This window comes from Oncorhynchus clarkii, chromosome 13, assembly GCF_045791955.1.
Source record: "Oncorhynchus clarkii lewisi isolate Uvic-CL-2024 chromosome 13, UVic_Ocla_1.0, whole genome shotgun sequence".
NCBI lineage: Eukaryota > Metazoa > Chordata > Actinopteri > Salmoniformes > Salmonidae > Oncorhynchus > Oncorhynchus clarkii.
Genome location: NC_092159.1, coordinates 18,189,668 through 18,216,299, shown reverse-complemented (window position 1 = coordinate 18,216,299; position 26,632 = coordinate 18,189,668). Strand labels below are relative to the sequence as shown.

The following is a 26,632-nucleotide window of genomic DNA, read 5'->3' as shown; positions in this document are numbered from 1 at the left end:
ATATATATAGAATTGCAAGAAAATTCACTTTAAAACTGATAAATTCTCTCCTCACCCTATGACAAAATGTGTAGAACTGCAGGAAATAAGTTTTAAACCTGCAATATTTTCTGTCCGCCAACAAGAGGGGTGTGAAGAGAACAGTGCTTGTGCCCATAGAAATAGACTTGGCTCGCTCGCTGGGGGGAACGCGTGATGTTCCCCGATGCTGGAATGGGGGCCTGAGTGAAAAAGGTTTGGGAAGTACACTCTGAAGTAGCTCTGAAGTAGCTCTGAAGTACACTTAAACCTCAAGACAACGTAGGCTTTTGTCTTGCATTAGTTTTATTTAGGTACAGTTCAGGATTTCCGTTAACCGGTAGAAAAGAAAGAAAAGCTGCTAAAACATTTTTGGCTCCGGCCAAATGTCCAGGGGAATTTTAGCTTATTCATTGATTGAAATAACAGTCGCTGTAGCGTGAGATTTTCTGCTACAGCTCATCAAACTGCTGGTTCGTTGGTGCTGTAGTGAAACGTGCTTTTATAAGCCCAATCATTGTGCAATTCTTAATGCAATCGCCTGTTTAAAACAGTTTTGATGGCCACGATTAAAAAGAGCTACTATTTTTATTTCTCAACTGGTAATTGCTTTGCGCTTCCCATTCGCCAGTCAAGTGCATAGGCAACTAGGCAGGCATTAGTGTGTTACACACCAATTTGCAATGAGCTGAAGGCAGTATGAATTTTGAAAACATATACTTAACTGTTTGAAACCTGAACGTTTTACTGCAGTACATGTTATGAGGCATGTCTTACCTGGCTTCGAAGTAGCCTCGCCAAAATCCAACCAAACGTACAGGCAATTATTTTATAAAGACTTCCATAATGCCATTGAAACCAGTAGCCTATTCCTCTCATGTTGTATTGTATATATTTTTCTCTGTGCGCTTCTGACAACTGTGTTTTCCTGCTAATTGCATTATGAAACAAACATTTGCATTTTTCCTACTGCCCTGTGCGCATTGCTGCGCTTATAATGTGAAGAAATAATAACGTATCAATATTTTAAGCTAAATATTCTGATCAGTTGCACGAGCGTCATTGCTTTTTACATTGTTTTGGAGATGTAGCATAGGTCTTCTAGTTGTATGAATTTGGGAACTATTGTCCCACAGCTGTCCCAGATTTAGTTTGTAATAGCCTATTTCTTTCACACGGAACGACAAGCTGTCCAACAGAATAGGTACACTTTTCAACTATGGGGGATAGCAGATTGACATAGGCTAGTGATTTTGCTGTTCATTACTCCTGTTGTTAGCTGAGGAAAATCAGGCAGTTATTTTCAAATTGCGCATCGAATTTCTGTAAGAAGGACGCACGCCATTGCGTCCTAGAGTCGCATGGTCTGTTGAGATGAATTGCCATAATCTAAATGGGATTTCTGTCACTGTGGGTGGACGCCCTAATCAGGTTACGCACCCAATGCATATTGGTCCGTTAAATGTCTTCAATGTCCGGGAAAATGAAAATGCTGCAATGTCCGGTAAATTAAAATGCTGCCTGTCGAAGGTCTGCCACCATATTTTACTAACGGAAACCCTAGTACAGTTATACAACCAAGGCAAGCCATTCACTCAACAAACCAAATAGGCCCATTACTTGCTTTCTTTTGCAACCTGTCAGCATTGTATAGGCCTCGTTCACAAAATGGAATCTCATTGACAGACAATACACAAAGGGAACCTTCAAACTTCAAGGCAACATTTAGACTTCCTTATGAAGTACAATCCTAGACCTTTACACTCTTATGCAACGACAAACTGCTGTAAGACCATCGACATATCATAGTCTGTCCTCCTTCCACAGATCACTAAGAAGCAGTGTTGCTGGAGCGGAGCTCTCCGTCTGGGCTTCACGGCTAAAGACCCGTCCCGTATCAACCCAGACAGCCTGCCCAAGTATGCCTGTCCTGACCTGGTCTCCCAGAGTGGCTTCTGGGCTAAGGCACTACCTGAGGAGTTCGCCAACGAAGGGAACGTCATTGCCTTCTGGGTGGACAAGAAGGGCCGGGTCTTCTATAGAATCAATGAGTCCAACCCGATGTTGTTCTTCAGTGGGGTGAGAACAGGAGAACCTCTGTGGGGACTGATAGATGTCTATGGGTTGACCCGTGGAGTGCAACTGCTAGGTATGTTAAGAAAGCATGCAGGCACACCTACACATACATCTCCATACCATTCCTCACTTCTAGCGTCTTGGTAAGGTGATGGACAATGAGAGAATTAGGAGGTTATGGCATTTGGTGATCACCCATGCCTTTACGGTGAGCACCTTATGGTCATACAGAATGTAATGGTGCGTTTTGTCCACTCCAAAGTCAAAGTTAGGTATTGTAACATGTTTACCGACTGTAAATGGGGAATGACATATATTTTCTTAAGGTGGATGAGGTTAGTGATAGTTATTCTAACCTAATGTGAACCACTCTAAGATCTGATGACAAGGTCTTTACAAACGCTACCTATGTTTGACTAACATTTGGCCCTAGTATGTCTGCACCACTATAGCACATAGGCTGCAAAATAACTGCCCTGCTGTGCATTATCGAGGCATGCAATGCAGCTTACCATTCATACCATAGCTATAGACATAGCATGCGATAACCTAGCGTTAGCCAAGGCTTAGCATACATACCATAGCGATAGACATAGCATGCGATAACCTAGCGTTAGCCAAGGCTTTGATGTACCCAGGGCCTATGGCATACTGTGCATGTTTCTGTTCTCTAGGGATTCAAAGTGCCAATGTTGTCATCCCCCTTATGATAAAAATAGACAAGGGGGTTGGTCACATGTTCCATAGATAGCCCATTTGATCCTAATTGCGAGCCGTGCCAATTGACAGGAGTACAGTGGTATCTCGGGTAGCAGAGGGGTGTGATGTTGGAGTCGTTTTATCTGAATTCCCCCCCCCCCAGTCCCCCCGCACTCCTAGTCTTGACGGGAGGCAGTGATGACAAGTAGCGATAGAAACCTAGCTGTATTCCTGAACAGACTTGCACAGACTCCTGAGAGTAGCAACGTCAGACAACGGGGCCACAATTTGTTGGCCCAAAGTTCACATTGTCGTCTCGCATTACCGTGACGCCGGAAAGCAAGAATAGCATCGGGGGGGAGAGAAAAAAGTTAACAAAACAAACAAAAAAGATTCAAATGTCAAGAATCATGTGTGTTCCTTTGGCTAAAAGTATATTTCCTACAATACTTGGACAGTTTGAACTCTCTTCTATAAGTCACTTGGAGAGATCCCTGGCGTCTTGGTAAACTGTATGCTGCTTGGAGTGCTGTTACAATCACTCTCTTCAGCCCTAGTTAAATCAACACACAGCCTTTTACAGTCAGGCTATAGCCAGGGCCTTCTGACTAACATCTGCCCTCAACATACTGGTCGCTTACATCTGAACTGTAACAGTCCTAACATTTTCTTCCCCAGATGTTTGTTTTTTTTTTACTTTGGGAAAGATATTATTTTCCTGCTTTAGCTTTCCAGCTACATCCAAAATATATACATCGTGTTTACAATAAAACCAGCGTCCTCTTATCTCTATGTATACACAGACATGCAGCAGTCCAGCTATTTTTTCCCCCTTCAGTACTGTAGGCCTACACATTCTTATTTAGGCACAGTAATCTCTTATAAGGATTCACATGGAACATTCTACCTTATTAGGGCTTCGTGAAATTTCACGTGACAGGAATGAACGTGGGCCTTATACTTGTTTCCACCTACCACACGCAAACCTCCAGGCTGCCTTCACTTCATATTCCCTATTAGAGGTGGTATCTGTCAGACCAAATAACTTTTTTTCCCAAGCCTGCCACACGCATTATGTTGCATATTCTATTCATTTAACTTAATGGCTCCACTGCACTGTACATGCGCCAGGACACGTCTGTTTAGCTGCTACTGTAAAGTCTAACATGCCCCCTAGGTAATCATCTAAGGTCAGATTTAGCTTTACCTGATAGTGGTTACGGTTAGGCTAAGGAAATGTTTAACTGATCACAGGTTTCTGCTTATTGGGAACGGCACAGATAGAGAAGTACCTGAGGCATCTGTTAGTCATCCTGGTGTTCCCACAGACTACTGTTACGAACCATACCTAGAATAAGTTTCAAACTGTCTGTTCTGTTTAATCAAATGCCAACCCCCGAAAGATTTATTAAATGAACGTAAACTATCCTTAATCACTGAAAAACAAACTCTGTTGCAAGATATGAGCTATTTCAAAACCCATAATTACACACACACACACACACACACACACACACACACACACACACACACACACACACACACACACACACACACACACTCACAAACACATAGAAACCGTTATTTACCATCTTACCACCAAAGTGAACACACGTGCCTACTTCTAAAAACAAAGTGCATTTTGTCATTCGATAACATCGGTTAAAGTCCCCAGGGTTGTGTTGAGGTCAGCACAGAAGGTTAGGATGACAGGATGACGCCGGTTGCACCCGGCAACAACTTCAAGGCCTCCGATTATTACACATGGCTTAGTGTGATATAGTGTTTTCCACACCTCCGGTTGGGTGATGAGCATAATTTAAGATCCAAGCTCTAGCTAATGAAACCCAGACAGGCAGAATTATGGGATGAATAAATCTAGCTACTCTGGTGTTGGCAGCTTCATTCCTCATACACAGACAGACGGGCACCTTCTCTGACAACCATGAGAATGGCAATGCACTGCACTTCCCTGCCTGCCTGTCCTTTTTAACGATCTCTTCTTAACCATCTATCTCTTCTTAACTTCTCTTCTCTGTCTATCTTCTCTGTCTATCTCTTCTTAACTGCCTTAACTACATACCAACAAAACTAACATTTAAATGACTTCAAACGTGATACATTATCAGTCCTGTAGTGACTTTTGTGTGCATCATGGCAAATAAACAAGCAAAGTTGACGAGAGCATTGAACTTAACATACAACACCCGTCCTGCCTGTCACATTCTGTTAAAGGCCCCCCAAAGCACACACATCCCTGGGTCGCTCCTCTTTTCAGTTCGCTGCAGCCAGCGACTGGATCGGGCTGCAACAAACACTCCAACTGGACCGTGGTATCTCCATCTCTTCATTCAAAGACTCGATCGTGGACACTCTTACTGACAGTGGTGGCTGCTTCGCGTGATGTGTCGTTGTCTCTACCTTCTTGCCCTTTGTGCTGTTGTCTGTGCCCAATAATGTTTGTCCCATGTTTTGTGCTGCTACCATGTTGTGTTGCTACCATGTTGTTGTCATGTTGTGTTGCTACCACTCTGTGTTGTCATGTGTTGCTGACTTGCTATGTTGTTGTCTTAGGTCTCTCTTTATGTAGTGTTGTGGTGTCTCTCTTGTCGTGATGTGTGTTTTGTCCTATAATTGTATTTTTAATCCCAGCCCCCGTCCCCGCAGGAGGCCTTTTGCCTTTCGTTAGGCCGTCATTGTGAATAAAAAATGTATTCTTAACTGACTTGCCTAGTTAAATAAAGGTTAAATAAAACATTTAATAAAATGAACGTGTACTGGGGTCGTTCCAGGAAATGAGTGCCTTCTGCATCCCTTTGATGTGAAATGATTTTACTCCCCATCACAATTGAAAGGCTGTCACGAACCACGCTTCCATCCAACCAATTCATGCCGATGAATTACCCTATGCATGAAAAAAACACAAACGGGCCGATGGAAACATGAAATGCTGGTATAATTTTATAAATGCCGAAAGACAATTTGTTCGTTCGACATGGTGGGATCTTTTGTGTCTGCAAAGTTATTTATGGGAGAAATAGTGGTGGAAACGACTTCATGCGCAAATATTGATATATTAACCATCATATAGAAGGAAACTTGTAGTCACGCAATGATATGTTGTGCGGTCCTCCCACTACGACTCGGGAAAGCATGCAGTTTATTAGGCTATGATGAACTTCACAGGGTGGTGAAAGTGCAAGGTGATGAGCTTGATGCTCCTTTCCAATAAATATCCAGGGTCTTGTTCTGGTAACTAGATTATCGATGCTTGGCTGCCCTTTGACAGATATAAATAACATCGCTCTTTATCCATAATGATCTCATCATGTAGCCCACCCGTACTGTATCTGCAAGCTGTTGGCTAGAGGAGCACGTGCCAAGTCCAGAGTGGGCACATTTTCTATATAACGCAGCATTTTTTGTGACAAAACCATCAGTACAGTAGAGTTGAAAAGGCGATGGAAACCCATTTAACTTGTATTTTTTTATTTGGTACATTGGAATTTAACGGCAAAGGTTATTTTGTTTATGTGCACTACTTTATCACACACAGCCTTTAATCCGCAACAAGTCAGTTTGATGGAAACACATCTCTGGTGGGAAAATTAGATGGAAACCTAGCTACTGCCAAAGTTTTGGCTTGGTGGCCAAACAAATGATCTGCATCGATCAATATGTAAAGGGTAATATAGGGAGCCAAATGATTAAACACTTTGGCCAACCTGTAGCCTAGATGTCACAGCCATTCAGTTCTGGAACATTGTCAGTCATTACATGCATTTCAGCAAGCCCTATTCTTTTTCCACTTTTTTTGTTGTGTTGCAGACTTTTTTTGTCACTAGACTCCACACAATACCCCATCATGTCGAAGTGGAATTATGTTTTTCAAAAAAAGGCACCTATTGGTAGATGGGTAAAAATAAATAAAAAGCAGACATTGAATATCTCTTTGATTACACTTTGGATGGTGTATCAATACTCCCAGTCACTACAAAGATATAGGCTCCCTTACTTACTCAGTTGCCGGAGAGGAAGGAAACTGCTCAGGGATTTCACCATGAGGCCAATGGTGACTTTAAAACAATGACAGTTTAATGGCTGTGATAGGATCAAATGTAGGATGAATCAACAATATTGTAATTACTCCAAAATACTAACCTAATTGACAAAGTGAAAAGAAGGAAGCCTGTACAGAATAAAAACATTCCAAAACGTGCATCCTGTTCGCAATAAGACACTAAAGTAAAACTGCTAAAATTTTGGCAAAGAAATAAACTTTATGTCCTGAATACAAAGCGTTATTTTGGGGGCAAATCCAACGCAACACATCACTGAGTATCACTTTTCATATTTTCAAGCATGATGGTGGCTGCATCATGTTATGGGTATGCTTGTCATCAGCAAGGACTAGGGAGTTTTGTTATGGCAAAAAAAAAAAGGAATAGAGCTAAGCACAAAAAAAAGACAATTAAATACATTTTAATCCTACTTTGTAACACAACAAAATGTGAAAAAAATCAATGGGGTGTGAATATTTTCTGAAGGCACTCTATATGCTTTTTGAGTCATTAAATGCATTTTAGCAAAGATGCAACTGTACATGTTTTTTTAAATACATGTTGTATTGAGGTTAGCACAGAACAATAGTCTTAAAGCCTTTGGGAATATTATTGCACATGGCATAGTGTGATTTAGTGTTTTCCACCCCTACAGTTGGATGATGAGCATAGTTTAAGATCCCAGCTCTAGCTAATGAAACCCAGACAGGCAGAATTATGGGCTAGATACATCTAGCTACTCTGAGGGTGACAGTTTCATTCCACAAACACACACATGGATGGAGAGAGAGAGAGAGACACACATCACACACACACACAGTCTTAGACAGACACACACGCACACACCACACACACACCGTCAATGACGACCATAGAAATGTAGATGCGCTTGCCTGCCTGGCTGTCAATCTATCATCTCTCTTAACTGCCTTCTCCTTTTTGGCACCATTAAGCTCACCTTCCCCGGCAATATATGTAGCCATAAACAAGTCCATATCTTTAATGGCGCTGGAATTTGGGAAAGGTGATAGCGTGACACTTCCTGCTAGAGCCTCCTAGGTAGGAACTGACCCAACACTGTTAAAATGAAGTGCTTTGTAACAATGAGCTCCCCACCATCTTGAAGGAGACGGAACCTTAACAGTGCTGGAGTATTGAAACACTTCATCCTGAGATGTTTTGAAATATTGCATGGTGTGTTGTAACACCACTAAATCAAGCGTTGTGCAACACTTTGCCAGGGACTGGGAGCACTCACAGAAAATATTTAAAACACTATTTTGGTGTTTCAAGTTCTGTTGAGTGCAGCATTAGATCCCTTCTCTTTTGGTGTAGTTTCCTCTCTCTAACGCTTCTAAACACCATTGTGATGTTTTGAATCCTGTCTAGTGCAGAAGTAGATTGTAGACTTTTTCTGGAGTGTCTTAATGTTTAACTTTCTTTTATGTATTTGAGAATTTGCCTTTCTATACAATTTTGGCAGGCATTGCCAGACACGGTGTTTAAACCACCAGACACAACTGACGGTTGAACTGTAAGAATTTAGGATTCTGCCTTTACCTCTTTCATTAACAGTAATGGACGTGGGAATGGGGTGCAGTTTTCGTTGTACGTCTTTTTGCCTGACGGTTTTGATAACTGCTCGTCATGATCCATTACACCTCATGGCACAACGAGCTTAACGCAGAGTTTCCTTTCTTCAAACATGCACACGACATTGTGTGAGAAAAAAAAATCACAAAGTCCAAATTGTTTGAATTACCCACAATCCTCTGAAAACAGAGTCAAGTGGCAAGGCAGGAAATGCAAGGTCATTCAAACCAAAGACTTCCAATGAGTTCAATCACTCAATGTTCTCTTTCTTTGGTTATCCTCATAAAAGACACATTTTGACACTTTATTGAGACAGTTCTGAAATGATTAGAGGGGATAGAGATAGGTGGGATAAACAGAATGAAGGGTTGGAGCAGGGAAATTATACCTGGTCTTCGTTGGGGAGAGGGGTGACTAACCCGGGTGCGTTACCGCCAAACAATTTCAATTCACCACAGAGTAATTTCTTACAGTGTGGCTGTGTGGTTGAGCGGGTAACATTCCAACGAAATGTACCATCTGTTATGCCTGTCATTTTCCCAAACTGTCTAATGAAGAAAATTTAAGGTGGAATTCCACAATTCCATATTTTTGCTGTACTTTTTAGTACCTTTTTGAATAATGTATTGTATGGTGGTATTTTACATGTCTGCTGGACTTACCAACAAACAGGAGCAGAACTTTCGGGGAAGCATTTTAAATAAACTTTTGTTGGCGTTTCGAGATTTGTCGTCTCCGTAGTCTCTTATCATCAATCAAATTGATTTTATGAGAAACAAAGTTTTTGTGTTTTGACGCTGCCTTTTTACATGCACTGAAACCCTAAGAAGTGTTTTCACACATTCTCTCAAAAACACCAATATTCAGGTGATGAACCACTTTGGGTATTTCAGGGTACTTTGTTTCTGTTTTAATAAAGCACATTCTGTGTATTAAAACACTTACATTGGCTTTACATTCAAAGCCCCTCCAAACACCAGATCTCAGCTTAGGTGCACGACTTTTCATGGTTTCGTGACACAATCATGGTGTATTGAGACTTTCTACTTTTACAGTGTAGGTAGGAACTGATTTACGGTTTCAGGCCTTTAAAGCTACAATACGTAACTTTTTTGGGGCGACTAAACCAAATTCACATAGAAAGAGTTATAGAACTTCCATTCCCTTTGAAAGCAAGTCTAAGAAGCTGTAGATCTGTTCTATGTGCGCTATTTCTATGCTTCCCATTCCGAAGTTTCGTTTTTGGGTCTTTTACTTTAGGTTTTGTACACCAGCTTCAACAGCTGAATAGACAATATTTAGGGTTATGGAAAATATATTTCACAGCGGTGTAGATGGTACAATGATCCTCTACACAACGACTGCTTGTTTTGTCAAATAAACTGAAATTAGGCGAACTATTAGAATTTTAGCAACCAGGAAATGCCGATATCTGCGTAGTGCATCTTTAACTGGGCAAATGCAATGTCTTCTGGGCTGGGGCAGAATAATGAGCCGGATGTCCCCTCAGAGGCTTTACATCCAGCAGGGTAAAAAGGTTGTTTCATAAATATAAATGCTTCATGGCTGTCTGTCACACACTGTTCACGTGTGCAATGCTCATGCACGTACAGGGCGCAGAGGCATACAAGTCTGAACACACACACATGTAGGTCCATAGAACTGGGGTAGAGAGGTTGAGGAGTTCCAGCTGCTGTTTTGAAAACAGGGGGGCCAGGCCGTGCTGTGAGGAGCTCACAGTGGAACCTTAATCAGAGTGGGGCACCAAAGTGACGCCTCTGAAAATGAAGCAGGGAGACTGACTGTCACTGTGTGACAGTTAAGAGACCTTTTAGGTTCTTCTAACTTTGACAATATTCAATGATTCTGTCTCACACACGCACACACACGCACACACACACACACACGCATATACGCACACACACACACACACACACACACACACACACACACACACACACACACACACACACACACACACACACACACACACACACACACACACACACACACACACTGTTCAGTTGTTGTCTTAGGGAATTTATGTAGTTAACTCGGAGGCAGTATTTTTGGAAAAATAACGTTCCCGTAGTAAACAGGATATTTTGTCAGGACAAGATGCTAGAATATGCATATAATTGACAGCTTAGGATAGAAAACACTCTAAAGTTTCCAAAACTGTAAAAATATTGTCTGTGAGTATAACTGAACTGATGTTACAGGTGAAAGCCTGAGAAAAATCCAATCCGGAAGTGACTCATCTTTTGAAAGCTCTGTGTTCCAATGCGTCCCTATTGATCTGTGAATGCCCTATCAACCAGATTACTTTTTCTCAGTATTCCCCAAGGTGTCTACAGCATTGTGACGTAGTTTTACGCATTTATGTTGAAGAATACCCGTAAGCGGCTACATTGCGCAACTGGTCACCTGATAGCTCCCAGAGTGATTCTTCCGTAAAATACAGAGGTAGCCATTATTCCAATCGGTCCTACTGAAAAAACAATTGTCCCGGTGGATATATTATCGAATAGATATTTGAAAAACACCTTGAGGATTGATTATAAACAACGTTTGCCATGTTTCTGTCGATATTATGGAGCTAATTTGGAATATTTTTCGGTGTTTTCGTGACTGCAAATTCCAGGTGATTTCTCAGCCAAACCTGAAGAACAAAAGGAGCTATTTCGTCTACAAAAATAATATTTTGGAAAAAAAGGAACATTTGCTATCTAACTGGGAGTCTCGTGAGTGAAAACATCCAAATCTCATCAAAGGTAAACGATTTAATTTGATTGCTTTTCTGATTTCCGTGACCAAGTTACCTGCTGCTAGCTGAAAATCTGAGATGACAGGGTGATTAACAAAAGGCTAAGCTGTGTCTCAATATATTTCCCTTGTGATTTTCATGAATAGGAATATTTTCTAGGAATATTTATGTCCGTTGCGTTATGCTAATTAGCCAGTCGATGATTACGCTCCCGCACCCGGGATGGGGAGTCACTAGAGGTTTTAATAGACTCCAGTACACTTGAAGTGCAGTAAGTACTGTCTTTCACTATGCGTCAACATAAACACTGTCTGAACTATAGAATTCCTCAATGTAACATAGTATGAGCACACTGTATGGATTATAGAACACCTCAAAGTAACACAACATAAATATACTACATGAATTATGGAATATCTCAAATAAACACAATTGTCAATGATCTCAACGATTGACAGGTCAGCCTAACCTTCTCTCTCTCTCTCTCTCTCTCTCTCTCTCTCTCTCTCTCTCTCTCTCTCTCTCTCTCTCTCTCTCTCTCTCGCTCTCTCTCTCTCTCTCTCTCTCTCTCTGATAGAAAATCAGAGGGTAAATAAACATTTCAAAGCAAGGGAACATTCTGTTACTTTTCAAATGGCCCTGAAAACATTTTCAAAGTGTGTGTGTTTTCAGAGAATACTCTGACATTCAAAAGCCTTTCTGCTCCTTGACCTGTTTAAAAAGTTTTCAATACAAGTAGATTTTACTTTCTCCCATTTTGGCTCAATGTATTGTTTATACTGTAGGGCAAAACACCAGTGATTGCGGAATGTGCTCTTTTCTATAGATGTCGGCAGGGGCAACAGTGAAAAAAGAGCCCGATGTTTTGACACGGGGGAACACAAGCTGTGAAAGCTTGACGGATGAGGTCGTGAGAAATATGGGTGCTTTTGTTTATGTCTTTCGCGAATGTGTCAGAGAAATGTCGCTTATCTCTGACAAGGTGTCACAATGTCTAGAAGGTTGTCCGAACCTTGTAGAGTGTGTGTGTGTTAGGAGAGATGTGAAGAATGAAAATATGCCAGGTCTGATACGGAAACATATTAAAATCTTTCATATTTCTCTGTTGTCTGGTTGGCAGCAGGTTAGAAACCTGACGTCTCTTCATGGTTATACAGCACCTTTCATATTTCTCTGTTGTCTAGTTGACAGCAGGTTAGGAACCTGACGTCTCTTCATGGTTATACAGCACCTTTTTGTTGTGCAGAGGTATCAAATCAAATCAAATTTGATTGGTCACATACATGTGTTTAGCAGATGTTATTGCGGGTGTAGCGAAATGCTTGTGGAGGTCTACAATTTATTTTCTGAGGTCTTGGCTAATTTCTTTTGATTTTCCCATGATGTCAAGCAAAGAGGCACTGAGTTTGAAGGTAGGCCTTGAAATACATCCACAGGTACACCTCCAATTGACTCAATGTATGTCAATTAGCCTATCAGAAGCTTCTAAAGCCATGACATCATTTTCTCGAATTTCCCAAGCTGTTTAAAGGCAAAGTCAACTTAGTGTATGTAAACTTCTGACCCACTGGAATTGTGATACAGTGAATTATAAGTGAACAAATCTGTCTGTAAACAATTGTTGGAAAAATGACTTGTGTCATGCACTAAGTAGAAGCCCTAACCAACTTACCAAAACTATAGTTTGTAAGCAAGTAATTTGTGGAGTGGTTGAAAAACAAGTTTTAATGACTCCAACCTAAGTATTTGTAAACTACCGACTTCAACTGTAGACCTGTCCTTATCGATAAATCCAATAAGACAGAACTTTTATATACAGTACAGATCATTTCAGACATCGCAGACAAGCGTAGAGGCTCTTGCAGTGTAGTTGACTGTGTCCCTGTTTGGAGTTAACACAGTTTAAACCTTTGTGACCAGCTGTAGAGAATTACTCTATTAACGTAAGTATTAATGACATATGAGATCTGGATGGAACCAGTCTGCTTGGGCTGGGTTTTGCTGGCTCGTACCAAGATGCATATGTGATATGTCGTGGTGCAGCTGTGTAGTGGCACAAACTAATGATTAGAAGGAGAGCTGGTGGGAGGGAAGGAGGGAGGGAGGGAGGGAGGGAGGGAGGGAGGGAGGGAGGGAGGGAGGGAGGGAGGGAGGGAGGGAGGGAGGGAGGGAGGGAGAGAGAGAGAGAAAGACAGAGAGAGGAAGGGAGAAGGAAAGAAGGAACGGAAGAGAGAGAGAGAGAATAAATGAGTGGGAGAAGAGAGGCATTAACATAGAAGAGCATTCATGAAAGCAAGCTAATTCACTATATTGCTTTACTCTCACTGCAAACTCACAATGTTTTCTCACTTACTTTTACCCTAAGGATACTGAGAGAGTAACTAACGAGAGATGGTAGTTCATTTGAGACAATTTGCTAAATAACCCTGCAGCAACAGGAAATGTGAACTATTATGCAGATTTATAATGAATGGACATTTTTTGTAGGGGCTGATGCATTTTTCGTAAGAGGAAATCATGTCTGAAATTTGTAAGTGGAAATTACAAACTTCAGAAGCCTTTTACACTACAGGTTTTACATTTCAGGAACGTTCTCCTGCAGCAGGGTGATCAAATTCAGATCCCACATCTGTATATAAACTAATGACGATTCTAATGGCAACAAGAAAAGATTTACAACTGCTGAGAGGTCGGCCAAGGTTGAAACGCCAAAATATAGATGACACGTGTCACTGGAGTAAGGACTTTCTAAAAGAATATCTGCAATATGTCCCCAGCCTCTCAACTGATGGAAAACATCTCCTATTATTGTTATTATCAAGGTATTGCACAGAGAAGATGGATACTGAAGTCGAGATTATTGGACCCTTGGTTCCTTGCCATGTTTTGGACCAATCGTCCACTATGTACTTGGACCAATCTTATGGCTGCGGTAACATGAAGTCATTTGGAACACTGGAAGTTATTGGGGGACGTTATCCAAACGTTACCCAAAACCATAGACGCAGACCACGGAGGTTACTGGTTACGGTCCACTGAGGGGAAAACACACTCCTGTCTGTGAAATGGTTATTTGATTATTTTCATGTTTTGACTGGCATTTGAGGTTTGACTTGGCCGAACGGTATAATTCCTAGCTAATACTGTAGGTGCACTTATAAGTCCCCTGGTCAAATCAGGTGATCCAAGGATAATACGCGCTAGGATAAATTATGTTGTAACTTTGTGGTTTTAAGTGGAAATGCATTGTAGAAAGAGCAGTTTGAATGTCACAACGGTCTCCGCATTCAAAATACGAATGAATTGTCTGGCTGTGTTTATGGACATAAATGTCAAATGTACCGTAGAAGTCAAGGTCATTGTTTGATTCTGTATGGTTTGGCAGTGAAACCAATTTGAGATTATGTTGACTGAGTGTAATACTAATTTCCTATTTTGTAGGACATTTTGAAGTCGATTAAAACCCACTGGGCAAGACCTGGCTGAATCAATGTTGTTTCCACGTCATTTCAACAAAATAATTCAGTGTGATGACGTTGAATCAACGTGGAAAACTGATTGGATTTGAAATAAGTCATCAACGTAAAAGGAATGTTGTCCTTTTTTTCACCAAACTTTTAACCTACATCCAATAACATGGTGAAATGTTGTGTTGTTTCCGGATCTCAACCAAATGTAAATCCAAACTAGACATTGAACTGGTCGTCTGTGCCCAGTGGGAAGACGCCAGAGGTGTAATGCCAAGATTTATGTTGTCCTTCCTGACGTTGTACTTCATGTCTTTCACGTCCTAAAATGGACACCGTACAATGGACTACCCCCTATTATGAAGTGTGGGAAACAACACAATTTATAAAGCCCTGTTGTCACGCCCTGACCTTAGTTATCTTTGTTTTCTTTATTATTTTGGTTAGGTCAGGGTGTGACGACTGTGGTATGTGTGTTTTTGTCTTGTCTAGGGTTTTTGTACTTCTATGGGGTTTTGGTATTGTCTAGGTATATTTGTAGGTCAATGGTGGCCTGAATTGGTTCCCAATCAGAGACAGCTGTTTATCGTTGTCTCTGATTGGGGATCCTATTTAGGTTGCCATTTTCCATTTTGGTTTTGTGGGTTATTGTCTATGTGTTGCCTGTCAGCACTCGTGGCGTTAGTTCGTTTAGTGTTCTTCGTGTAAATAAAGACGAATATATCCTTATCACGATGCGCCTTGGTCTCCTCGTTATGACGAACGTGACACCTGTCTAAACATATAGGTGATGCATAGAAGATTGCAAGACAATACATTCAATCCGAGTCAAAGGCAGTCCCTTACATTGGCTGGAATTAATTCCCCCCTTTTGACCCGATAATTGATTAGCCAAATAACAGCTCTGTACCCACCACAATCCAGACCTGGGTTCAAATACTACTCGAAGTAACTTCAAATGCTTTCTGTGCTTAATTGAGTTTGACTGGCTTAATGGAACCAACAGAATAGCCCCAATACTGCAAACCCTGCCCATCTTGCATTCCAGGCAGTTGAGAGCGAACACTCAAAGTATTTGAAAAATTGGAAATAGTACTTGAACCCAGACCTGCCACGGTCTGGTTGGAGCAGTCGAGCAGGAGGAAAACTGACTGAGAGAGGCTTTAATATAAGAACCTTATGATGGTTTTATTCATCTATTAATGCTTAGGCCCTGACCACTGATTGGTTGAGAGATGTTGCACATGCTGAATTTTGCCGATGACCTAAGGGACCGGGGCTTCTGGGGCTTTTGTGACTTATGGAGAGCATTTGTGCCTGGGCTTTTGTTTTGGAGCCATGTGGCGTGTGTCGCCTCCCAAAAGGCTGTTGATCTTTCCAGCCTGGGGGTTCGAAATCGACCTGCCGGCGAGGCGAGGGAGCAACTGGCCCAAAGCCAGGGAGTATCAGGGTATACGGCACCATCCCAAGCATCCCTCAAACCCTCCCTCGCTGCCCCCCCCCTCTCTCTCTCTCTCTCTCTCTCTCTCTCTCTCTCTCTCTCTCTCTCTTTCTCCACTTCATTTCTTTTCTCTCTCTTTCTATCCACTCACTCACTGTACCCCTCTTTCTTTCTCTCTCTCACTCAATCACTCTCTCTCGTTCTATCCCTCTCACACACACACTTCTTTACCTCTCTCACCGACCTCTCTCTTTCTCCAACTCTCTCTCTCTCCACCTCTCTCCATCCCTCTTTATCTCTCCATCACTTAGTCTCTCCTGGGAACCATCTCAAACATGAGCACTCTCCTCCCCATCCATCCCCGCCCGTCTCAGCTGTGCAGCTCTACTTCCAAAAGAACACAGCTGTGAGCTTCTCTCCTTCCTCTGTACTCCACTTCTCCTCTCCTCCTTTCAGCCCCGTCCCAATCCTCCACTCCCATCAGTCTCTCGCATCTTATGAATCCCTGAGAGTTTGTAAATAAAGCCAAGCTCTGAGAGAGAGAGAGAGGGAGAGAGAGAGAGAGACAGAGAGAGAGAGAGAGAGAGACCAGATGTATAACTGTGCAAATCCCCCCTCTCACAGGGATGGGCCATGGCACGTTCGCTCTGCTAAACCCACATAAAAAATACTACACACTGTGGAAACCCTCTATCATGTGTAGTACTTACCATAGAATGTTGTAGAATACTATAGTAAATACAACAGTATTATCTGCAAGAAAAACACTGTAGCAAATACTACAGAAATGTCCACAAAAAACACTACAGTCTCCAAAAACACTACACTTTTTAAAGTATACTAAATAATACAGTAGTTAATGTGCATATACCCTGCCCATTCCCCTCCACCATATAGCAATATATACCACCCATAAGTAAGAGACCTACATGCCACATAAATACCATATATTGTGTTCCCTACAGGTTATAGAAAATATCCTCTTATAGTATTTCTCTAGTAGGTTTCCTTAAGGAGAAAGCCTCCACTTATATGTCAAAGATAATAAAACAAGATCACTATTGTAAAAACTACAGTAATGTCCCCCAAAACACTACAGTAAATACTATAGTATACTACAGTCCACAAAATAACAACAATAAATACTACAGTATACTACAGTATACTACAAACCGTCAAAACCCTACATTAATTACTATAGTATATACTACAGTTATTTTACTACAGTATATATACTATAGTTAACTGTAAGTACTACTGTATACTACAGTAAATACTATAGTATTTTTTCACGTGGAAAGCTAGCAAAGCCTCTAAGCCAGCCAGCCTATCCCTCTCCTTCTTCTCCCTCTCCTCCCTCCTCTTCCCCTCACACACACAGCATTAGTAGCCTGCTAGCTTCACTGGCAATCCCAATGATACGCTCAGAGAAAGAGCCCAAACACCCCCCTCCCCTCCTCCATTTTGTATACTTGTTGGTTTTGCCCAACAGGTGCTGCATTTGGTTCTCAATTGAATGTGTTTGGATTTTAAATACCCCCCCCCCCCCCTCTCCTAGTGTATTGACTACAGCTGCCTTGCTTTGTGTCCCCATTACAGTTAGTTTCCTTAACATGGTTAGATTGGGATGGTGTGTGTGTGTGTGTGTGTGTGTGTGTGTGTGTGTGTGTGTGTGTGTGTGTGTGTGTGTGTGTGTGTGTGTGTGTGTGTGTGTGTGTGTGTGTGTGTGTGTGTGTGTGTGTGTGTGTGTGTGTGTGTGTGTGTGTGTGTGTGTGTGTGTGAGAGAGAGAGAGAGTGTCAGTTAGAGGCCAGAGTGCCCACTTTGTTTGAAGCTTCTTTCAGAGAGCTGCAATTGCAAATCTGTGCCCTCGGCCAATCGGCCAATGAGAACGCACATCTGTGGGCAGCCTATCTGACAAGGACCAATGGGGACAAAGGGGTTTGTCTCTAGCTTAAAGAGCAGGTGCACCATGATGAGTGGGCAGCAGCTGGTGCAGTTACACGCAATACACTCACACATACGCAAACTTACACACACAAACATACACAAACACACACTCCACTTTTTCAGCATAGGCACAGCATCCTTCACTCTTTTATCTTCCCTCTCATATTCTCCTCCCTCTCTCCGTCTCGATAGGGGCACAAGGTAAACATGCACTGCCGTTTAGAACTGGTCAACAGAGACCTCCTTTCATGAAGAATTGGGCCAAAGCCTAACCTCTTGAAACTGTGTTCATGAATGTCAACATTCAGCTCGGCAGAAAAAAATAACCGTTATCGAATCTCATGGTACAATCTTCATGATGATTGCTGTATTTGTTATACAGTAAGACTAGCTCTTGTCCACGGCACTAGCAAGTCCCTCTACTAACACATGTTTTACCCTAAGTAGAGGAACGTGCGAACGCCCTGGGCCAGAGCTAGTGTAAGATCAGATCATGCACCATATTCTGCATTCAGTGGAGACTGTTGACTCACAGAGTGACTCAAATCAGGAGATGTGGTATGCAGTAGACACACTGTGTACCGTCACTGAACTTGACTGGAAGCTACAGTACATGCTTTTTCATTCTGCTGAGTGTTAGAGAGAGAGAGAGAGAGAGAGAGAGAGAGAGAGAGAGAGAGAAGAGAGAATTAATTAATAGGTGGGCTGCTCCCCTCTTTCAGCATTCCTAATCTGACATTGTCTCAACTCTCCTCTCCTCCTATCCCACTCTCTCCTTTCACATCCCTCCGTCTCTTCTCCTAAATCCCGTTATCCCCTGAGTCGTGTCATCATCATGCCCTCCTCCCAAACTCCATTCCTCCGTGCCTCTCTCGTGTCTGTGGGTTCCTCAGCTATTCCTCGGCATGCCAAACGTCTATCCCCAACCCTAATCCAATTTAGGACAGAGCTCTGCAGTAATGAAAGAAAGCCACACGCCACTCTCGGCTTCGTTTGATGATGCCATGATGTCATTCTCAAAGAGCTTGGTGATTTGATTTGAGGGAGCCTAGAGCAGGGCAGGACAACAGAACACTACAGTAAATACATGAGGGGCCGCAGCCGCATCCATACCCCCCCGCTAGAAAAAAAGTTAGAAACAGCAAAGAGAAATAAACTACGGTTTAACATTCATTCCCTGTTGCCGTTGTAAAGCCAGTTTGCTTGAATGTTACACTTTTTTTTCCCATGGGGAGGGGAGAAGATTTAGCAATTTTATAACTCATTTCCTGAAATTCTACACATTTTGTCAATATGGTGGAGGCAAATGTTTGCAGTTTTCAATATGATATCTGATAATCAGTGGGCCCCGCCCCAGTCAGTAATTCGATCATACTTACCACAAATGAAGATAGCTGACCGTTAATTTATCAATCTAAAAAATGTTTTGCTGACGTGGGCTAATTGAGTGACTGCTGATTCACAACCACGTTTCTAAATTGCACCTTCTGGGGTAGTGGGTGTAGTAGGTTGATGAAGGAAAAAAAACATTTAATCAATCAATCAATCAAATTTATTTATAAAGCCCTTTATACATTAGCTGATGTCACTAAGTTCTGTACAGAAACCCAGCCTAAAACCCCAAACAGCAAGCAACTCCCTAGAAAGGCAGGAACCTAGGAAGAAACCTAGAGAGGAACCAGGCTTCTGAGGGTTGGCCAATCCTCTTCTGGCAGTGCCGGTGGAGAGTACATGGCCATTTAAGGCCAGATTGCTCAAACGGTCATTAATGACCGGCAGGGTCAAATAATAATCACAGTGATTGTAGAGGGTGCAACAGGTCAGCACCTCAGGAGTAAATGTCAGTTGGCTTTTCATAGCCGAGCATTCAAAGGTCGAGACAGCAGGTGCGGTAGAGAGAGAGAGAGCGAGTCGAAAACAGCAGGGCAGGGACTAGGTAGCACATCTGGTGAACAGGTCAGGTTTCCCTAGCCGCAAGCAGAACAATTGAAACTGGAGCAGCAGCATGACCAGGTGGACTGGGGAGAGCCAGGAGTCATCAGGGCAGGTAGTCCTGAGGCATGGGCCAAGAGCCCAGGTCCTCAGGGAGGGGAGACAGAAGGAGAGAGAGAATTAGAGGGAGCATACTGACATTCATACAGGACATAAGACAGGAGAATTATACCAGATATAACAAACTGACCCCGGCACATAGACTATTGCAGCATAGATACTGTAGACTGAGACAGGGGTGTGTCTGGGGACACGTGGCCCTGTCTGACGATACCCCCGGACAGGGCCAACCAGGCAGGATATAACCCCACCCACTTTGCCAAGCACAGCCTCCACACCACTAGAGGGATATCAACAGACCACCAACTTACTACCCTGAGACAAGGCTGAGTATACCCCACGTAGATCTCCACGAGCCAGAGGGGGCGCAAAACCAGACAGGAAGAGCACGTCTGTGACTCAACCCACTCAAGTGACACACCCATCCTAGCGACGGCATGGAATAGAGTTAGAGGCAGAGAATCCCAGTGGAGAGAGGGGAGCCGGCCAGGCAGAGACAGCAAGGGCAGTTTGTCGCTCCAGTGCCTTGCCGTTCACCTTCACACCCCTGGGCCAGACTTCACTCATTTATAGGACCTACTGAAGAGATTAGTCTTCAGTAAAGACTTAAAGGTCGAGACCGAGTCTGCGTCTCTCGCATGGATAGGCAGATCATTCCATAAAAATGTATATCTGTAGGAGAAAGCCCTGCATCCAGCTGTTTGCTTAGAAATTCTAGGGACAATACGTCTTGTGACCGTAGCGTACGTGTAGGTAGGACCAAATCGGAGAGATGGGTAGGAGTGTCGTTTTCTTTGCTTATTTGAACTGTTCTTGCCATAATATGGATAGGTCTATCTTCTGTATACCCATCCTACCTTGTCACAACAAAACTGATTGGCACAAACACATTAAGAAGGAAAGGAATTCCACAAATTAGCTTTTAACAAGGCACACCTATTAATTGAAATGCATTCCAGGTGAAACTAGTTGAGAGAATGCCAAGAGTGTACAAAGCTGTCATTGACCCAAACTGCTACAGACCTATATCTATCCTACCCTGCCTTTCTAAGGTCTTTGAAAGCCAAGTCAACAAACAGATTACCGACCATTTCGAATCCCACCGCATCTTCTCCGCTATGCAATCTCATTTCAGAGCTGGTCATGGGTGCACCTCAGCCACGCTCAAGGTCCTAAACGATATCTTAACCACCATCGATAAGAACAATAGTGTGCAGCCGTATTCATTGACCTTGCCAAGGCTTTCGACTCTGTCAATCACCACATCCTCATCGGCAGACTCGATAGCCTTGGTTTCTCAAATGATTGCCTCGCCTGGTTCACCAACTACTTCTCTGATAGAGTTTAGTGTGTCAAATCGGAGGGCCTGTTGTCCGGACCTCTGGCAGTCTCTATGGGGGTGCCACAGGGTTCAATTCTTGGGCCGACTCTCTTCTCTGTATACATCAATGATTTTGCTCTTGCTGCTGGTGAGTCTCTGATCCACTTCTACGCAGACGACACCATTCTGTATACTTCTGGCCCTTCTTTGGACACTGTGTTAACAACCCTCCAGACGAGCTTCAATGCCAAACAACTCTCCTTCCGTGGCCTCCAACTGCTCTTAAATACAAGTAAAACTAAATGCATGCTCTTCAACCTATCGCTGCCTGCACCTGCCTACCCGTCCAGCATCACTACTCTGGACGGTTCTGACTTAGAATATGTGGACAACTACAAATACTTAGGTGTCTGGTTAGACTGTAAACTCTCCTTCCAGACTCACATCAAACATCTCCAATCCAAAATGAAATCTAGAATTGACTTCCTATTTTGCAACAAAGCATCCTTCACTCATGCTGCCAAACATACCCTCGTAAAATTGACCAAACATACCCTCGTAAAACTGACCATCCCACCAATCCTCGACTTCGGCGATGTCATTTACAAAATAAATCCAATACCCTACTCAATAAATTGGATGCAGTCTATCACAGTGCCATCCGTGTTATCACCAAAGCCCCATATACTACCCACCACTGCGACCTGTACGCTCTCATTGGCTGGCCCTCGCTTCATACTCGTCGCCAAACCCACTGGGTCCAGGTCATCTACAAGACCCTGCTATGTAAAATCCCCCCTTATCTCAGCTCGCTGGTCACCACAGCAGCACCCACCTGTAGCTCGCGCTCCAGCAGGTAGGCCTTGCGAAAGTATTCGGCCCCCTTGAACTTTGCGACCTTTTGCCACATTTCAGGCTTCAAACATAAAGATATAAAATTGTATTTTTTTGTGAAGAATCAACAACAAGTGGGACACAATCATGAAGTGGAACGACATTTATTGGATATTTCAAACTTTTTTAACAAATAAAAAACTGAAAAATTGGGCGTGCAAAATTATTCAGCCCCCTTAAGTTAATACTTTGTAGCGCCACCTTTTGCTGCGATTACAGCTGTAAGTCGCTTGGGGTATGTCTCTATCAGTTTTGCACATCGAGAGACTGAAATTTTTTCCCATTCCTCCTTGCAAAACAGCTCGAGCTCAGTGAGGTTGGATGGAGAGCATTTGTGAACAGCAGTTTTCAGTTCTTTAAACAGATTCTTGATTGGATTCAGGTCTGGACTTTGACTTGGCCATTCGAACACCTGGATATGTTTATTTTTGAACCATTCCATTGTAGATTTTGCTTTATGTTTTGGATCATTGTCTTGTTGGAAGACAAATCTCCGTCCCAGTCTCAGGTCTTTTGCAGACTCCATCAGGTTTTCTTCCAGAACGGTCCTGTATTTGGCTCCATCCATCTTCCCATCAATTTTAACCATCTTCCCTGTCCCTGCTGAAGAAAAGCAGGCCCAAACTATGATGCTGCCACCACCATGTTTGACAGTGGGGATGGTGTGTTCAGCTGTGTTGCTTTTACGCCAAACATAACGTTTTGCATTGTTGCCAAAAAAGTTCAATTTTGGTTTCATCTGACCAGAGCACCTTCTTCCACATGTTTGGTGTGTCTCCCAGGTGGCTTGTGGCAAACTTTAAACAACACTTTATGGATATCTTTAAGAAATGTCTTTCTTCTTGCCACTCTTCCATAAAGGCCAGATTTGTGCAATATACGACTGATTGTTGTCCTATGGACAGAGTCTCCCACCTCAGCTGTAGATCTCTGCAGTTCATCCAGAGTGATCATGGGCCTCTTGGCTGCATCTCTGATCAGTCTTCTCCTTGTATGAGCTGAAAGTTTGGAGGGACGGCCAGGTCTTGGTAGATTTGCAGTGGTCTGATACTCCTTCCATTTCAATATTATCGCTTGCACAGTGCTCCTTGGGATGTTTAAAGCTTGGGAAATCTTTTTGTATCCAAATCCGGCTTTAAACTTCTTCACAACAGTATCTCGGACCTGCCTGGTGTGTTCCTTGTTCTTCATGATGCTCTCTGCGCTTTTAACGGACCTCTGAGACTATCACAGTGCAGGTGCATTTATACGGAGACTTGATTACACACAGGTGGATTGTATTTATCATCATTAGTCATTTAGGTCAACATTGGATCATTCAGAGATCCTCACTGAACTTCTGGAGAGAGTTTGCTGCACTGAAAGTAAAGGGGCTGAATAATTTTGCATGCCCAATTTTTCAGTTTTTGATTTGTTAAAAAAGTTTGAAATATCCAATAAATGTCGTTCCACTTCATGATTGTGTCCCACTTGTTGTTGATTCTTCACAAAAAAATACAGTTTTATATCTTTATGTTTGAAGCCTGAAATGTGGCAAAAGGTCGCAAAGTTCAAGGGGGCCGAATACTTTCGCAAGGCACTGTATATATCTCTGGTCACCCCCAAAACCAATTCTTACTTTGGCCGCCTCTCCTTCCAGTTCTCTGCTGCCAATGACTGGAACGAACTACAAAAATCTCTGAAACTGGAAACACTTATCTCCCTCACTAGCTTTTAGCACCAGCTGTCAGAGCAGCTCAGAGATTACTGCACCTGTACATAGCCCATCTATAATTTAGCCCAAACAACTACCTCTCCCTCTACTGTATTTATTTATTTATTTTCCTCCTTTGCACCCCATTATTTTTATTTATACTTTGCACATTCTTCCACTGCAAATCTACCATTCTAGTGTTTTACTTGCTATATTGTATTTACTTTGCCACCATGGCCTTTTTTTTGCCTTTACCTCCCTTATCTCACCTCATTTGCTCACATCGTGTATAGACTTTTTTTATTGACTGTCTGTTTGTTTTACTCCATGTGTAACTCTGTGTCGTTGTATGTGTCGTACTGCTTTGCTTTATCTTGGCCAGGTCGCAATTGTAAATGAGAACTTGTTCTCAACTAGCCTACCTGGTTAAATAAAGGTGAAATAAAACAAAAAAATAAATAAAAAAGGCAAAGGGTGGCTACTTTGAAGAATCTCAAACATAATATTTTTGGTGACTACGTGATTCCATGTGTTATTTCATAGTTGTGATGTCTTCACTATTCTACAATGTAGAAAATAGTTGTTTTTTTTTTAAACGTGAATGAGTAGGTGTATCCAAACTTCTGACTGGTACTGTACATGTCTTTATTTTTGGTCCGCATTGCAATCAGGGCTGGCTTTGGGGATGTTAGAAGTTAGTATGCCTGAGCAACACACATACTCCCACCGCCAAGGGAGAATCCCTTCCTTCCCCAATCATTTGGCTTAAGTATGTTGCCAAGTGCTTTTGTCTCCTCGCCTCGTTAGGAAATACTTAATTGAAGGGTAGCCCCTCTGCGTTCGACTGTTTTGGAAATGAAACGTTTTAAGAAATGGAATTAGATTTTGATCATTTTCTTCCTTTACATTAGCCGGTCTGCGGCATCCACTAAGGGCCTATTGGACACTACAGTAGGGGAGGATAGAGGAAGTGGGAAGCATCAGATTGAATAAAAAGCTAGCGGTAGTCATCTCTCTCTCTGCTAGCCTCGGGCGCTAACAGTGCTAACTGCACTGCGTGCTTTTTGGGCTGTTAGTTTAACGGTCGATTAGCAGCCACTGAGATGAATACACACTTTTTCAAGGCACTGTTCCATCCATGTTATACTCCCAATAAAGATCAAATAGAACAATTAAAGTCCCGTAGTCTCGTGATACATTAACACCGTCAGTTTCCAGAGCCGTCTGTGCATTAGCCGCTATATGCTAATTGACACTTGACATGACTTTGAGGCAAGCTGAGCTGCCATCTTGGATTTAAGGGCGGGAACTGATCAAAGGGATGGCAGTTGGAGGATGATCTACGTTGAATCAGCACTACCAAACGGAGGATCACACCCTGTAAGGTGTCTTTGTCCTCTGGTCTTTTGATAGACTGAATGAGCACCTATAACCCTAATTATGTAATCTGTCAATCACGCACAGTATAGTAGGTGAAGGGAGCAAGTGTGGCTCAGTTGGTAGAGTGTGGTGCTTGCAACCCCAAGGTTTCCGGTTCGATTCCCATGGGGGGGGGGGAAGTGTGAAAACGTATGCACTCACTACGGTATGTCACTCAGGATAAGAGCTCTTGCTAAATTACTCAAATGTAAAATTAGTATAGGAAGTCAATTGTTGCCTCTCAGTAGGCCACTGAAATGTTCCCTTACAGTGCCTCTTTGAAATGATTTAGTGAGGTTTGATTGAATGATCTGGTATTGGGTAAGAGTTGGATCCTGGTATGACTCTAACATTTATTGCAGCCAGCACTGAAACAGAAATCTCTCTTTTTCCCTGTACAATCTGGACATAATCTTCTTAGTGAACAACAAGAAAGACGAAGGTCTGATAATCTAGCCGGCTTGGTCAGCCTGACGGGTCGCAACCGGTTCTCAATTAGACTTTCCTCACCGCATTTGACAGCATAGGTTCTCTGGCTGTTGTTAACACAGTTAAATGTCATACCGTTCATCACATTTAAGTGGACAAAGGAATGTACACCAAAATGCTGAATAGCTCACAAATGGACAGCAGTTAGTTTGCAGGCACACATTCAAATGCACTACATTGACTTGCCAGGCATTAACGTTTGTACGGTGTCCATATTAGGACAAAATACATTTACATTTTTTCGAATGGAAGATAATCCCACTCTGGCCAGGGTCCCTTTCAGCCCTTTCAGATGGGAGAGGCTAAGAGATTTTAGCTCTCTGTGGTTTCACTGCTGTTATTAGCAGGCAGACACACACACACACACACACACACACACACACACACACACACACACACACTCAGGCAGGCTGTCTGGCAGGCCTCGTGAGAGTAGTAATTAAGGGGTAAGAGGTTTATCTATGTCCAGAGCTGGTCCTGGCCTCTAAAAGGCTTTCTGGGACAGGCCTCAGAGGGAGCAGTGGGTAAAATGGGCCTGGCTGCAGACTAGACCTCTCCCGGGAGGACTGGTGGATGCTGGCTTTTATCCTCTCTCTCTCTCTCTCTATCTGTCTCTCTCTCTCTCTCTCTCTGTCTCTCTCTCTCGCTGTCTCTCTGTCTCTCTCTCTCTGTCTCTCTCTCTCTCTCTGTCTCT

At 42.7% G+C, this 26,632-nt stretch overlaps 1 protein-coding gene and 1 non-coding gene across 2 annotated transcripts in view; both read left to right on the top strand.

The window, feature by feature from the left end:
• The window catches only part of LOC139424540 (E3 ubiquitin-protein ligase NEURL1-like), a 69,630-nt gene that overhangs the window by 19,112 nt on the left and 23,886 nt on the right, over positions 1 to 26,632 (top strand). The window contains exon 3 of the mRNA XM_071176478.1: positions 1,846 to 2,167. Within this exon, the coding sequence (XP_071032579.1) occupies positions 1,846 to 2,167 (322 nt within the window). The remainder of the gene's footprint in view (positions 1 to 1,845; positions 2,168 to 26,632) is intronic.
• Positions 17,092 to 17,148, top strand: LOC139365322 (U7 small nuclear RNA). Its single transcript, XR_011626610.1, has one exon. It is a non-coding gene; the product is annotated as a U7 small nuclear RNA (small nuclear RNA).